General features: G+C 40.2%; 1 protein-coding gene across 36 annotated transcripts in view; it reads left to right on the forward strand.

The window, feature by feature from the left end:
- The window catches only part of UNC80 (unc-80 homolog, NALCN channel complex subunit), a 218,466-nt gene that overhangs the window by 126,283 nt on the left and 78,300 nt on the right, over positions 1-13,883 (forward strand). For all 36 annotated transcript variants that reach the window (XR_011540150.1, XR_011540151.1, XM_070619770.1 and 33 more), the window contains 3 exons: positions 1,896-2,096; positions 8,911-9,018; positions 10,193-10,331. Coding sequence is in view for 34 of the 36 variants with exons in the window: in XM_070619770.1 (XP_070475871.1) it covers positions 1,896-2,096; positions 8,911-9,018; positions 10,193-10,331 (448 nt within the window). In the remaining 2 variants the exon portion in view is untranslated. The remainder of the gene's footprint in view (positions 1-1,895; positions 2,097-8,910; positions 9,019-10,192; positions 10,332-13,883) is intronic.

A 13,883-nucleotide genomic window follows, 5' to 3' on the forward strand; every position in this document is an offset into this window, starting at 1 on the left:
TGCCTCACTGTTAAATGCTATCCCATGCACTCAAATATATATATATATATTAGAAAAACACATGACTATATATGTGTGTGTTAAAAACAACGCACATTAATTATCTTACAGTTTTTGTGAGTCAGGAATCTTGGCACAGCTTGACTGGATCCTCTGCTTCAGGGATTCTCACAAGACTATGATCAAAGTATCATCCAGGGCTCGGGTCTTATCTGCAGGCTTTTGCTTGACCGGAAAAGGATTTGCTTCCAAGCTCATGTGGTTGTTGGCAGAATTTCAGTTCCTCAAGGGATGCTGGCCAGAGGCCACTCTCATCTCCTTGCCATGCGGGCCTTTCCAACATGGCAGCTTGCTTCATCAAAGCCAGGAAAGGAGAGACTTTGCTAAAAGGGAGATGTCACTATCTTATAGAACCCAATCATGGAAGCGTCATGCCATCACCTTCATTCTGTTGGTTAGAAGTAAGTCACTAGGCCACCCCTTACTCAACAGGAGGACGTTTCACAAAGGCGTAAATACCAGGAGGTGGGATCATTGGGGACCATCTTAGAACTAAGTCTACCAAAGGGACAGCCCCAGGTAGGATTTTAAAATTATAGATTTCTAAGTTACTTCCACGTCCATCCCAGACATACTAAATCAGAATCTCCTGAACAAAAGTCCAGTAAAATGCTCATTTTATGTTTGCTTGTTTGTTTTTTGTTAAGCTTTCTTGGTGTTTCTCTTGAGCAGCCAGATTTGAGAATAACAAGGGAAACATGTGCCCTGTTTACCAGTATAAACAGGAATATCAAAGATATTCAGGAAATCTTGAGAGAGATTTACTGCTCAGACGACACTTACACTTTTTAGAAAACCTTGAAGAGTATGAGGTATTGTTAGCTGAGTTTGACAGCGGTATGGAATTGATTGTATTGTTCTTTATCTTCGTCTCAGAGTAAGCCAGGCCTCTCATTCCTAAGGAAATGTGTGGCAGCCCTGCCTGGCAGGTTTACTTGACCCTGCCATGTAGACTTACTTATGTTCTCCATCCAGTATGGCATACAGTCTCTCAAAAGATTAGGGGTTGGGGTGGGAACTAGTTTCATGAAGGATGGACCATTCGGAAGGTTACCCTATATGTGTTTGACTAACTTTGTGGCTCTAGGAATGCTACTCCCTTTTTAGGAAGGCAACTTAGGAAGTTACAAACTCAAGGGCCTTCATTCCTTACCTTAAAATAACCATATCCTTTAAATCAACTGAGTTCTTTTCTGGAATCATTCCTGAGAAGTCTAGAAGATGTGAGGATTTGAGCCAGATCAAGCTACAAATGAAGAACTAAAATGGCTCAAAAGCCAGAGAAAAAATTAGTTTGTAAGGAGAGGAAATGGGCTCTACAGTGGGGTTCAAGGCCCAGTTGAAGGTTATAGGCCAGGGTGGAAGATGTAGAAACATCCTGAAGGTCTATGTATGTGGGCTGCAGTTGAAGACATCCCACAGCTGCCAAGACCAGCCAAATCCTTTGGGACAGAACTTACCAGTTTCTGCTCTTCTCTCTGGCTCTTTCCACAACATAAGAGCTGAAAAAATAGTGTTTTAAGTTCAGAATCTTGATTTGAAAATATTTGGAAGTCATACGCTCCCCAACAATTGCTTTAAGTTTTTGAAGATCACTTAACCTTTATTCTTTCAAAAAGATCTTTCTATCAAGTGTAAATGGAGGCAGCCAAAGAAGCCAAGTACATGAAGGCTTGTAACTCTGTTCTTTTGTGGGAGTTACTGAATCACTGTGGTTTCAAGACCCAGCAAGGAAAGTTGACATTCTGACTTTCCATCTTCCACCGGACATAAATGTCCATGATTTTTCTGTCCTTTGGTTGCCTAGTTGAGTCTCTGTGATGTCTCTGTTCCAGGTCATGATCTTGCTGTGCAATCAGCAGAGCTTCATCTGCACGCATGTTGACTACTGCCACCCACACTGCTACCTGTACCACAGCCGCTCCTGCGCCCGGCTGGTCAGGGCCATCAAGCTTCTCTACGGCGACACTGTGGATGCCCTCCGGGAGAGCAGCAACATCGGCAACGTGGCTCTCCGGGGCAAGAAACAGAAGGAGGTGAGAAAATGCCCACCTGACAATGTACTAATGGTGTCCTAACAGTCTTTTCTCTGGAAATACAAATTTCAGGCCCCTGCAGTTGAATAAACCAGGCTATGGATCTGTGTTGTTTTGAGCAAAGACAGAAGATACGTGCAGGAAAGACAAATGCTTTGTCTTCATGTCCGTGAGCAAACATGGAATCTTTTCTCAGGTTTTGTCTTATGTCTGTGAACAAATAATGAATTTGTGGAGGTGGTAGTGATGGGTAGGTTACCGTGGTAGGCGGAATAATGCTCTCCTCCCCCAAGATGTCCACATTCTAGTCCCTGGAACCTGTGAATAGATTGCCTCATGTGGCCAAAGGGATTTTGCCCATGTGAATAAGTTAAGAACCTTATAATGGGGGGATTATCCTGGATTATCTAGGTGAGCCCGATGTAATCATTAGGGTTCTTATAAGTGAGAAAAGAGAGAGGAGAGTCAGAGGCAGAGAAGATATGACAACAGAAGCAGAGGTCAGAGAGGTACAAGGCTATGAGCCAAGGAATGCTGGCAGCCTCTGGAAGCTGGAAAATCCAAGGAAATGGATGATTCTCTAGAGTCTCCAGGAGCGCTGCCAATCAGTTTTAGACTTCTGACCTCCAGAACTGTAAAATAATAAATTTGTGCTGCTTTACACCAGGAAGGTTGTGATAATTTGTTACAGCAGTAATAGAAAACTGATACAGTTATGTATTAAGAAACAAGTAATAAATGGCCTGACTGTTCAGAGATAAGTAATAGAGTAATCTAGTTCCAATTAGACTAAAGGACACTCCTCCAAGAAACTATTGCATCTTCTAAGCCTTCGGCTGCACTTTCCTGACAACTATGCTGAGCAGCTGAGCTAGTGGAAGATGAAGGCAGGAGCCAGGGCTGTCGTGCTCCTGCCCTGGAAGCCCTGAGATACCCACCTGCCCCTGAACAGACATGATGGCCAAGACTGCCTAAGTGCTGCTGGCTGCCCCTTCAGCCGCTTCTCACAAGTGGTTCTGCAAAGAGTTTTTTATATAATACTATTCATTTCAATGCACATTCATGGTGCGCCTGCTGTTGGCACAATTTCTGGGAGAAATAAAAAATAACAAAGGAATCTTTTTACTAAAGAGTTTGCAAGTTACGTTTGGGTGGAGGGATGGCAATAAAATACGAATTAAACAACTAGAAAATATGAGCAATAGCAAAAAATGCACAGTTGAGTTGTGTAGCAATTTGTAATGCTTTAGGATTTGCAAAGGGATTTTTTTTTTAATTGCAAAATTTTTATTATGAAAGTAATACAGGTTCATTGAAGAAATTTTGGATAATATAAGACATCCTAAAGGAAAAAAAATGTATCTCGTGCATGTTGTAAGTGTGCTAATTTGTCTCCTGGGATGTGATGTTTTAGTATTTTTTTCGAAGCACATGTGTGAGGGTATAAGGCGGGTTATATCATTGACAAAGTGCTTTTTGAGTCTTACAAACCTTCTGCAGGAGATACTGTTCTCCACATTTTACAGATGAAAAATCGAGGCTCAGAAAGATGGGATTGTCTACCTTCACATCTATAACGTATTCAACCAGACTTTAGTTTAGAAAAATGGAATATCAAAGTCAGGGCTTCTTAAACTAGACTTTATTGCTTCTCGTTGTATTCAAACTACAGAAGTTCTGAGGGAAAATCAGGTGGGGAATAGATCAATGTGGGTAATAAATAAGCTGCATGAACTGCTAAATGATGACGTGAAAGGAAAAATACAGGCATGTGTATGTGTGGGTATGCATGGTTTGTGTGGGCACATATGCATGTCTATACACATATATATCTCAAATGTAAGTGACACTACATTAAAAATAAAACCTATTTTGGGCCGGCCCGGTGGCGCAGCGGTTAAGTTCGCACGTTCCGCTTCTCGGCGGCCCGGGGTCCGCTGGTTCGGATCCCGGGTGCGGCCATGGCACTGCTTGGCAGCCATGCTGTGGTAGGCGTCCCACGTATAAACTAGAGGAAGATGGGCACGGATGTTAGCTCAGAGCCAGGCTTCCTCAGCAAAAAGAGGAGGACCGGCAGTAGTTAGCTGAGGGCTAATCTTCCTCCAAAAAAAAAGAAACAAAAACAAAAAATAAAAAAAAAAAATAAATAAAACCTATTTTCATTTAGGTAAGTTCTCCTTCCTATAAAAACTACCTTAGCTTTAGGAAAAAACCATTTATGTTGGAAGTTGCAAAAATGCACCTAATTAATGCCTATTGTTCTGCGTACACACTGAGATTTCTCACCTTTGCTCCACCTGTGCATTCACCCGTAATCCATACATGACCAAAGCCAGACATCCGTCAAGGTCCAATGCAAGTGCCACCTCCTCCCTGAGGCCTGTTCTGATCTCCCTCGTTGTCCCCACAGGGCATACTGCAGGTGGATGATTAATGTCGTTTTCCCTCCCTCCTTCCTCAAAATTGCAGTACTGCTTTACTTGTGCTTTTCTCATTCTTCACTCATTAATTCATCTATCCATCCATTTACCCATTCATCAAAGTTTTAAAGAACCTGTGGACCATGCTGCATTCATACCATGTGCTGGGTATAATGCTGGACAAAAGAGATATGGTCCCTGCTCTCATATGATGCGCACGGTCTAGTTGGAAAGACAGTATGTAATCAAATAAACCCCCAAATTGATGTAAAATTTTAACAGTGTTAAGTGCACCATGTTGAGAAAGCTGATGGATGAGGTTTTGACTTGCTGGGGGGAGTAAGACAGCCTCTTCAGTAAAGTGACAGATGAGCTTGGACTGAAGGATGCATGCCTGTTAATTGGATATGGAGTTTTCCAACCAGAGAGAAGAGGTGAGGATGAAGGACCATGGCTGGAGCACAGAGGACCGTGGTGCATGAAAAGGCTGCACGGGCAGATAGAGATGAGATCACGTAGGGCCTCCCAGGTCGTGGCAGCGTTTTAGACTTTATCCTATGAGTAGTGACAAGCACTGAGAGGTTTTAAGATCACTCTGCCTGCAGAATGAGCCTATTTAAATGCCTGTTTCTCCTCTGCCAATTAATTATCAACTTCTTGAAATGGAAACAGTCTTAACATTTTGTATCTGTGTGATAACTAGCAGAGTACCTCACTGACAGTAGAAAGACAGTAAATATTGAGTGGCTGAGTGGGCTGTGTAGTTCTAGGGTGTTTTGTGAGTGCCTTTCACCTCCGGCCAAAGCAGGACACTAGCCTGAAGCCGTAGAAAGGGCTTGTCAACCTTCTGCGCTGCTCACATTTCTGAAAGGGAGAGAGAAGGTAAAGCAAGAATACACGTCCTCTAACCTTAACACATTTCAACGAACCATGCAGGTGGAGAGCTGAAAAGATGTACTGAATCTTCCGTGATAAACACCTTCTTTCCAAAATGCCAGCCTCTTGCTTAAGCTCTTTTTTTCTCTCACGATGTTTCCATTTGCCTGCTCTGAATCTGTCACATAAATGAGCAATGCTCACATTTCCAGAGCCAAAACAAAAACAGAGCAGGCAATAAATCAAGAGTAAAAGCAGTGATTCTGACAAAAATTGAGGCTTATGAGCAATCGCTATTTCATTCCTATTTCCTGTTTAATTGGTTTTCATGGCAGAATGTATTTATGGCAGCCAGTACGTTTTGTAACCCATCTAACTCTGATCAACCTGCTAATCTGCACCTCAAAGCTCGGAGACTCACTGTACATTCTGTTAGTCTATTTTAGAGCGTTTCCAAACTTGAGGGGTTTTTATAAGTCATCATTATTTATATAATCACCTTCACCAAAGAATTATTTGATTTTTCCTATATACCTCTACCTTGTCCAATGCTCTGTTCCAAACTGAGTAACTGTCCAATTAGTGCTTGCTGATAAAAAAAGAAGTAGATAAAATAAATTTTTTCCTTTCAGCCAGAAAGGAGAAGAGGGTAGAAGATGATATGCGCCCAGCAAAGAAAGGGCATGGAGTTGGTGAATTTCATGAAGCCAATGCAAATGGCAAGAGGCCAGTGGATTTGTTGCAGGACCGACGTTTTTCTAAAGCTCTGGGCAACACTGCTGTAAGGCCAGATCAGGCCCTAGGTCTTGATTTTTCCCAGGATGGGAATTTGGTGGGCCCACTTCTCTTCTTTTTGATCCAAACACCACAAATGATAAATCCCTAGCCAGTCAAATGATTGGGTTTGCATTACAAATTTAATTAGTAGTGGTCAGGATGAGGAGAGAAGTCAAAGTCAGTATTCAGTATTCTTCTATGCATACAGAGAAGAAAATGACGGTAGTCCAAGTTCTGTACCATGCCATAGCAAGCATGTCCCAGTATCCTTGACAGCTCTTGGGGCTGTGTAGCTGCCTCCCCTCCATCACAGCTCCCTGTGGTAGACTGCCTCAACAATAAATGATGTCCTCTGTTAGTGAAACGTTCTGTTCTTTGGTCCTGGGTTTCCTTACAGGTCCCAGCCTGATGTGTAATTCCAACGACTATGTGCATCTCCTAGTCCAGTGAAATTCCTTACTCTTGCAAAAACCCTTAATAACCAATAGATGCCTTCAGAACTAGCCTCCTACCCCATCCAGTTCCTAGCTCTCTTCTAGCCAAGTTTTATATCAAGTTACCAAAGCAAAAAGCAGCCACCGATAGCCTTGTTAGTATGAGTTAAGATCATACCAGTAGACGGACTTTAGGACTTTCACATAGTGTGCACAAGTGCCCATCACACGTGTACCCGTATTTAGTATCTATCTTTCCAGCCTGAACACGTCACTCAAGAAGATTGACTAGCCCATCACCTAGTGTGAAAGCCCTTCCAATTCCCTTCTTTTTCACTAAAATAAGCATTCTAATTATCATGAGGTTTCCTTAAGAAGCACGCCAGGATATTAAATAGTTGATATCTGAGAAGCATGACTTACACCTTCTGTCCCCAGTAGACAGAATTAACCAGAACCCGACATCTCCCAGAGTTTCAGAGGCAAATATAAATATCCATCCTGTTCCTTCTAAGCTGAGTATTTTCCTGTATCTGCCTGGTTAATAAACCTATAATTTAATTAAGAAGTATTGTTCAAAAGTAACTCTGAAAAAGACAAAATGTCCAGCCAAAGGAGAATGGGTAAAATATTTATAAAATTCAAAAGTCATATTTTAAAATAATTGTAATGAGCTGGGGAAATATTCATTATAAGGTCATAGTGAAATGGATTGTTTAAAATTGTGTGTCACATACATAACATCCTCACTGTTTTGCTATGATGTATTTGGGAAAAAAAGGCTGAAAAGAACCAAATAATGACCATCACTGGGTTGAGGATTATAGGAATTTTTGTTTTATTCCCAGTTTTTCTGTATTTTCCAGATATTCTTCAATTTGCATGTGTTGTTTTATAAATAGAAAGGGTAAAAGAGAGATACCATTTTCTAAATAACTTGACATTTTAAAAGGAAGTCAGGCACATCCCTACAATTATATAGAAAATGACTGCCATATATGATTTTAGAATAGTTTTCAAATTATATAAAATAGGCATGTTACTTATGTTGTATATTGCTTTACATTCACAGGAAAAAAAAAAAAAGCAATGCGGGATTTCTCTGGCCAAGTGATGGGTTCCTAAGTGCGTACCTCCATGTTTTTGTCTTTAGAAAACACAGCAAGAGCTCTGATTCATTGCTTCCAAGTAGATCCTTTAAAAGGCTCATTCCCCACTAGTCACATAACAGATGCATTGTCTTGGGTCTTTGTCAGAGTTTTGAAAGACGCTCTTGGTAGGTGCTTGTGCTTTTAGATTTGCCTTTGCTTTCAGATATCTCCATCTGTAATACTGTGAAACTCTGTTCAAAAATTCTTAAGGAGTTCAGTCTTTTTCCTTTGGCATTGAAGGAGAAAGCATTTCATTGACATGGCTCTCGAGACACAGATGAGCACTTATTCTGCGCAAAGGGATGGAGTCCCTCCTTGCACAGCCTGCAGTGCAGAAAGAGGAGGAATCAGGACTCAGGATACATAAACAAGGGCCTGTCACCCTGAGGAGCGGCCCTTCTCCCAGCTGCTTTGTCCACCCCATTACCGGGCGTTTAGGGAGGCAGGGGAAAATACGTCTCCTCTGTGCTTATGTTCGGGAGTTAGGCTGTCCTGGACCCTGGCTGAGGGGACACTTGGAAGGAAGAGCTGCTGCCTGCAACAGATGAGTATGTTTTTTTGTTTTTCTTTTTATGCGTTTTTTTTTTTTTAAAGAAACCATCTTACCTATACAACTCAGCCTGGATGACGGATGCTATGAACACATATTTCCTTGATGAGTCTTTTATCTTCAACTTCCTAACATTCCTTTATTAAATATTCTTTTTTCCATAACCAAATGGTCAACTTGTAACATCCAACCCTGTAAAGGGACTATTAGATAAAATGGATTTTAGCTGAATTAATATTTTTAAAAGATTTGTGTTCTTAACAGCTGGGTGGAATATAATCAGCCCTGAACGGAAGTCAAGAGATCTGTGTCCTTTTCTTATTCTGCTGATAAACAGCTTTGCAATTCAGTCAAGTTACTCCACCTCTCTGATCTCAAGTTTCCTCAGTGGTAAAAGAGGAGTTTGTTGCTAAATATCTCTAAGCTTCCTTTTTGTTACAAAGTAACGGCTTTTATCACTTTCAGAGAGTCTGAGCCCTTGAAAAGGCCTTAAATCATCGCTCCCGTTAGAAGAAGATGGTTGTTTGGAGAACTGGGGGGAAAGCAGCACTGTTGGCTTTTGAGAGAGTACCGTCCTCTCCATCACATATCTCATCTTCTTTTCAGTGCTCAGACAAGTCATGCTTGAGGACGCCTTCTCTGAAGAAGAGGGTTTCAGACGCCAACCTGGAAGGGAAAAAGGACTCTGGGATGCTGAAATACATCAGACTGCAGGTACTGACAACTGGGTCAGAACCATTCCTGGAGCCATGATAGGGAGGGGGCTCCGGATATCCGTTTACTTCTGTTTGAGACATACAATGCCAGTTGGCAGTGTTGGTGTAAAGCCCACTTTAATTGGTGGGTAAGAGTACCACCCAGTGTTCAAGGGAAAGAATCCCTTCTTGCTAGACTGCCAGCTTCCAAAGAGGCAAGGCTTGGGGAGTTAAGCCAGAACCATGACCCTTCCCACTCGCCCCCCTCCAATGGAGCTGATTTTCTACCAGTGTGTGGTCGGGCGCTCACCATTCTCAGAATAGGACGTTCTGGGTTTGAATCTCACATCTGCTGCCCCAGCTCTGGGACCTTGGGCAAGTTACTTAACTCCTCTTGGTCTTACTTGCCTCATCTCTGAGATGGGGATTTTAACACTAGATGCACCTCAAAAGACTATTGCATGGAAATAAAGAGATAGTACACTTACCGACTTGTCCAGCGCTTGACACATTGTTGTATTGTTATTACAACCTAAGCTCTAAATCATAATCCATTTCCCCAGAAAAAAAAGAAAAGCTTTTCGTGTTTTCCTGTGAAGTGTTTAAAATGATGGTTAAAGGCCGACTTGTCCAGAGCCTACATTTATCACCTAAATTATCTGAAATAATGGATTAAATAGGACTTTGTGAGCCAGTCTGGGGCAATAACCACAACGTATAATGTTTCAAAGGGAAAATGCCATCTAAGTTCACTGGTGTAGAAAGCTAACTTTCTAAATGGAACTCCTTTATAAATTACAGGCTGCTCAGTTTCCGGGGAAGTCAGCTCCTAATAGGAAGGAGAACAGAATGCTTGGGAATTCGGTCACGACTTTCAGTACAAACATTATTGGCTGGAGTCTTTCTTTTCTCATAGAGCTGTACTTATTCTACGGTTTTTTTCCTTAGGTGGTTGCAGAGCAGTTTTTGTGGTGAAAGCCTCATAAAATTTGTATGATTTTTTTCTAATTATGCATCAGCTAATGAGGTATAAAGCTTATTATACACCATACCAGTGAGTACGCTCCCATTTTAGAAAGTATTTTAAGGTCACTTAAGGAAAGCAGAGAGGGGAAACGACACTCAAGTGTCAGGAGGAGTGCAGCAATCAGTGTCTTCAAAGATTTTAAGATGTGATTTCCATCCTTCCCCAGGTGATGAGCCTGTCGCCTGCTCCTTTATCTCTGCTAATCAAGGCAGCACCAATTCTGACGGAGGAGATGTATGGGGACATCCAGCCAGCTGCCTGGGAGCTCCTGCTCAGTATGGATGAGCACATGGCAGGGGCAGCAGGTAAAGAAAGACCACCCGGAACCCTGGTCCTGCTGACACTCATCCCCATGTTTAAGCAAGAGAAAGGTGCATTCATTCCATTTTCATTCCCAGGTCAGACTGATAGCAATTGCTGGAACTCTAGACAGAGCTGTGTGCTAGAGGGGGACAGGCCTGGGTCCTGTGTGCTCTCTTTTCATTTCACTATCTTGTTTGCAAAGAGCAGTATGTCTTTCGCAGGGTGTTACCAAATTATAACAATGATTTTCTCCAGAATCTACCTTTTCACTGTATTTTACAAAAGATAAAATTCTTGTTGCTATTTCCTAGATTTGCCATGAACCATCATCATTAATTTTATTAAATCTTATGCAAATAATGCTGTACATCCTAATTTGTTGAAATTTAAGTGACATGTCCAAAGCCACATAGCTAGTAAATGGTAGGTGCAAAATGTGTGTTCTTCACCTTTTTTCCATTTGTTGTATGTATTCCTTTGGTTTTATGTAGTTATTTTAATTGCAAAACACCTACGGTAACCACTCAAATAATACAAAAGTGTGTGGAGTTAAAAGTATCACCCTCTTTCTGGTGACTCCCAGTCCCCTTCCCAAGAGGTGACAGTTTTTTAGTTTCTCAGGATCCCTTCTGGGTACACTACGACATATCCCCACATGAGAATGTATGTGTAGATTACCTCTTTCCTTTTTCAAACAAATAAGACATACCGTAAAGACCTGTGACACTTTGCATTTTTTATTTATATCTAGGAGACATTTTTTGTTTTTTAATTTTAAGAGTTTATTTGGGCAAAGTCAGTTCGAATTTTATATATAGAAAACCCTAAAGAATCCATCAGGAAAGTATTAGAAATAATGAACAACTACAGCAAAGTTGCAGGGTACAAAGTCAACTTACAAAAATCAGTAGCATTTCTACACTCAAATAGCAAACTAACAGAACAAGAACTCAAGAATACAGTTCCATTTACAATTGCAACAAAAAGAATAAAATATCTAGGAATAAATTTTACCAAGGAGGTGAAAGACCTATACAAAGAAAACGATAAGACATTACTGAAAGAGATTGCTAATAACATAAAGGAAATGAAAGACATTCCATGCACATGGATTGGAAGAATAAACAGTTAAAATGTCCATACTACCTAAAGCACTCTACAGATTCAATGCAATCCCAGTAAGAATCCTAATGACAGTCTTCACAGAAATAGAACAAAGAATCTTAAAATTCATCTGGGGCAACAAAAGACCCCGAATAGCCAAAGCAAGACTGAAAAACAAGAACAAAACTGTAGGCATTGCAATCCCTGACTTCAAAATATATTACAAAGCTATAGTAAACAAAACATCATGGTACTGTTTCAAGAAAAGACACACAGATTGATGGAACAGAATTGAAAGCCCAGAAATAAAACCACACATCTATGGACAGCTAATCTTTGACAAGGGAGCCGAGAACATACACTGGAGTAAGGAAAGCCTCTTAAATAAATGGTGCTGGTAAAACTGAACAGCCACATGTAAAAGAATGAAAGTAGACCAATATCTTTCCCCATGCTCAAAAAAAGACTCAAAATGGACCAAAGACTTGAAGATAAGACCTGAAACCATAAAACTTCTGGAAGAGAATATAGGCAGTACACTCGTACTTGACATCAGATGTAAAAGTATCTTTTCGAATACCATGTCTACTCAGGTGGGGGAAACAAGAGAAAAATAAACAAGTGGGACTTCATCAGACTAAAGAGCTTCTAAAGGCAAAGGAAACCAGGATCAAAATGAAAAAAGAACCTGTGAACTGAGAGAAAATATTTGCAAATCATATATCCAATAAGAGATTAATCTCCATAATATATACAGAGCTCACAGAAATGAATTACAAAAAAACAAATAACTCAATCAAAAAGTGGGCAGAAGATATGAACACACATTTTTCCAAAGAAGACATACAGATGGCCAGTAGGCAAATGAAAATATGCTCAACATCACTAATCGTCAGGGAAATGCAAATCAAAACTACACTTAGATACCATCTTACACACGTTAGAATGGCTGTAATCACCAAGACAAAAACCAGCAAATGCTGGAGAGTTTGTGGAGAAAAGGGAACCCTCATCCTCTGCCGGTGTGAATGCAAACTGGTGCAGCCACTGTGGAAAACAGTATGGAGATTTCTCAAAAAATTAAAAGTAGAAATACCATATGACCCAGCTATCCCACTACTGGTCATTTACCCAAAGGACTGGAAATCAACAACTCAAAGAGACTTATGCACCCCCATGTTCATTGCAGCATTATTCACAATAGCCAAGATGTAGAAGCAACCCAAGTGCTCATTGATGGATGATTGGAGAAATAAGATGTGGTATATATATATATATATATATATATATATATATATAAATATATACACACACACACACACACGGAATACTACTCAGCTATAAAAAAAGACAAAATCCTCCCATTAGCAATGACATGGATGAACTTTCAGGGCATCATGTTAAGCGAAATAAGCCAGATAGAGAAAGACAAACACCATATGATTTCACTTATGTGTGGAACATAAACAAACTTACAGACAAAGAGAATAAGTTAGTGGTTACCAGGGGAAGGAAGGTGGAGGGTGGGCACAAGGAGTGAAGAGACATACTTATATAATGTATGACAAACAATAATGTACAACTGAAATCTCACTATGTTATAAGCTATTATGGCCACAATAAAAAAAATTAATGGGAACAAAAGCCTCTTTAGACTAAGAAGCCAGGCCAAGAACTCATCATCAGACTTTGCCATAGATTTGAGTGAATTCCTCTCTCTTCTTGAGGTTCTCAAGATATCTTGAGGTTCTTGGGTCTGCCATGAAGTTCCCTTCCTTACTTACCTGGTAAGGCTGCTGGGAACCCTGCAAGCAAGATACCAGGCTGGTTTTTGTAAGGAACTTTATTGGCTCCATAAAGTCAACGCTGGTCCATTAAAACTGTCTGGTTATATCTGATTTTATGTATATTATTGAATATGACATTCTAATCAAAGCATTGGTAATATAGCCAATGTTTCCAATTGTGTCCTGTTATAAGGAGAACAGTTTCTTACTGGACTTATGCAAATAATATATTGCCATGAAAATAAGAATACTCAATAATTTTCCGAATTCTGGAGAGAACAGATAGAGAGAAAAAGTAAATGTTTTAATTCTGTTTACAGAGATATACTTTATAAAATTACTGTAAATCATAGATAGCTTAAGAGGAAAATGTTTCCTTAAATCTGGAAAAATAAAACATTATGGAAACAGCAAAATAGGAAAAGGTTGTAAAAAAAATTATAATCATCTTCAGGGTCCACTCAATCTCATATTATTAATACTTGTGCTGCTTGAATCTTATTTTTCCATTAGTTCTGGAAATTCTTACCCAGTTCAATTTTATGATCTTAAAGTTATCTGAAATCTGTATTCTAGAGTACTTGTCAGAGTTCTTTCCCTGAATCTCTATGAAGATGAAGCGCATTTGCGTGAGCATCAAAGTAAAACAAGAATTGCCTGTAA

Source organism: Equus przewalskii, chromosome 5 (assembly GCF_037783145.1).
Source record: "Equus przewalskii isolate Varuska chromosome 5, EquPr2, whole genome shotgun sequence".
In the NCBI taxonomy this organism is placed as follows: domain Eukaryota; kingdom Metazoa; phylum Chordata; class Mammalia; order Perissodactyla; family Equidae; genus Equus; species Equus przewalskii.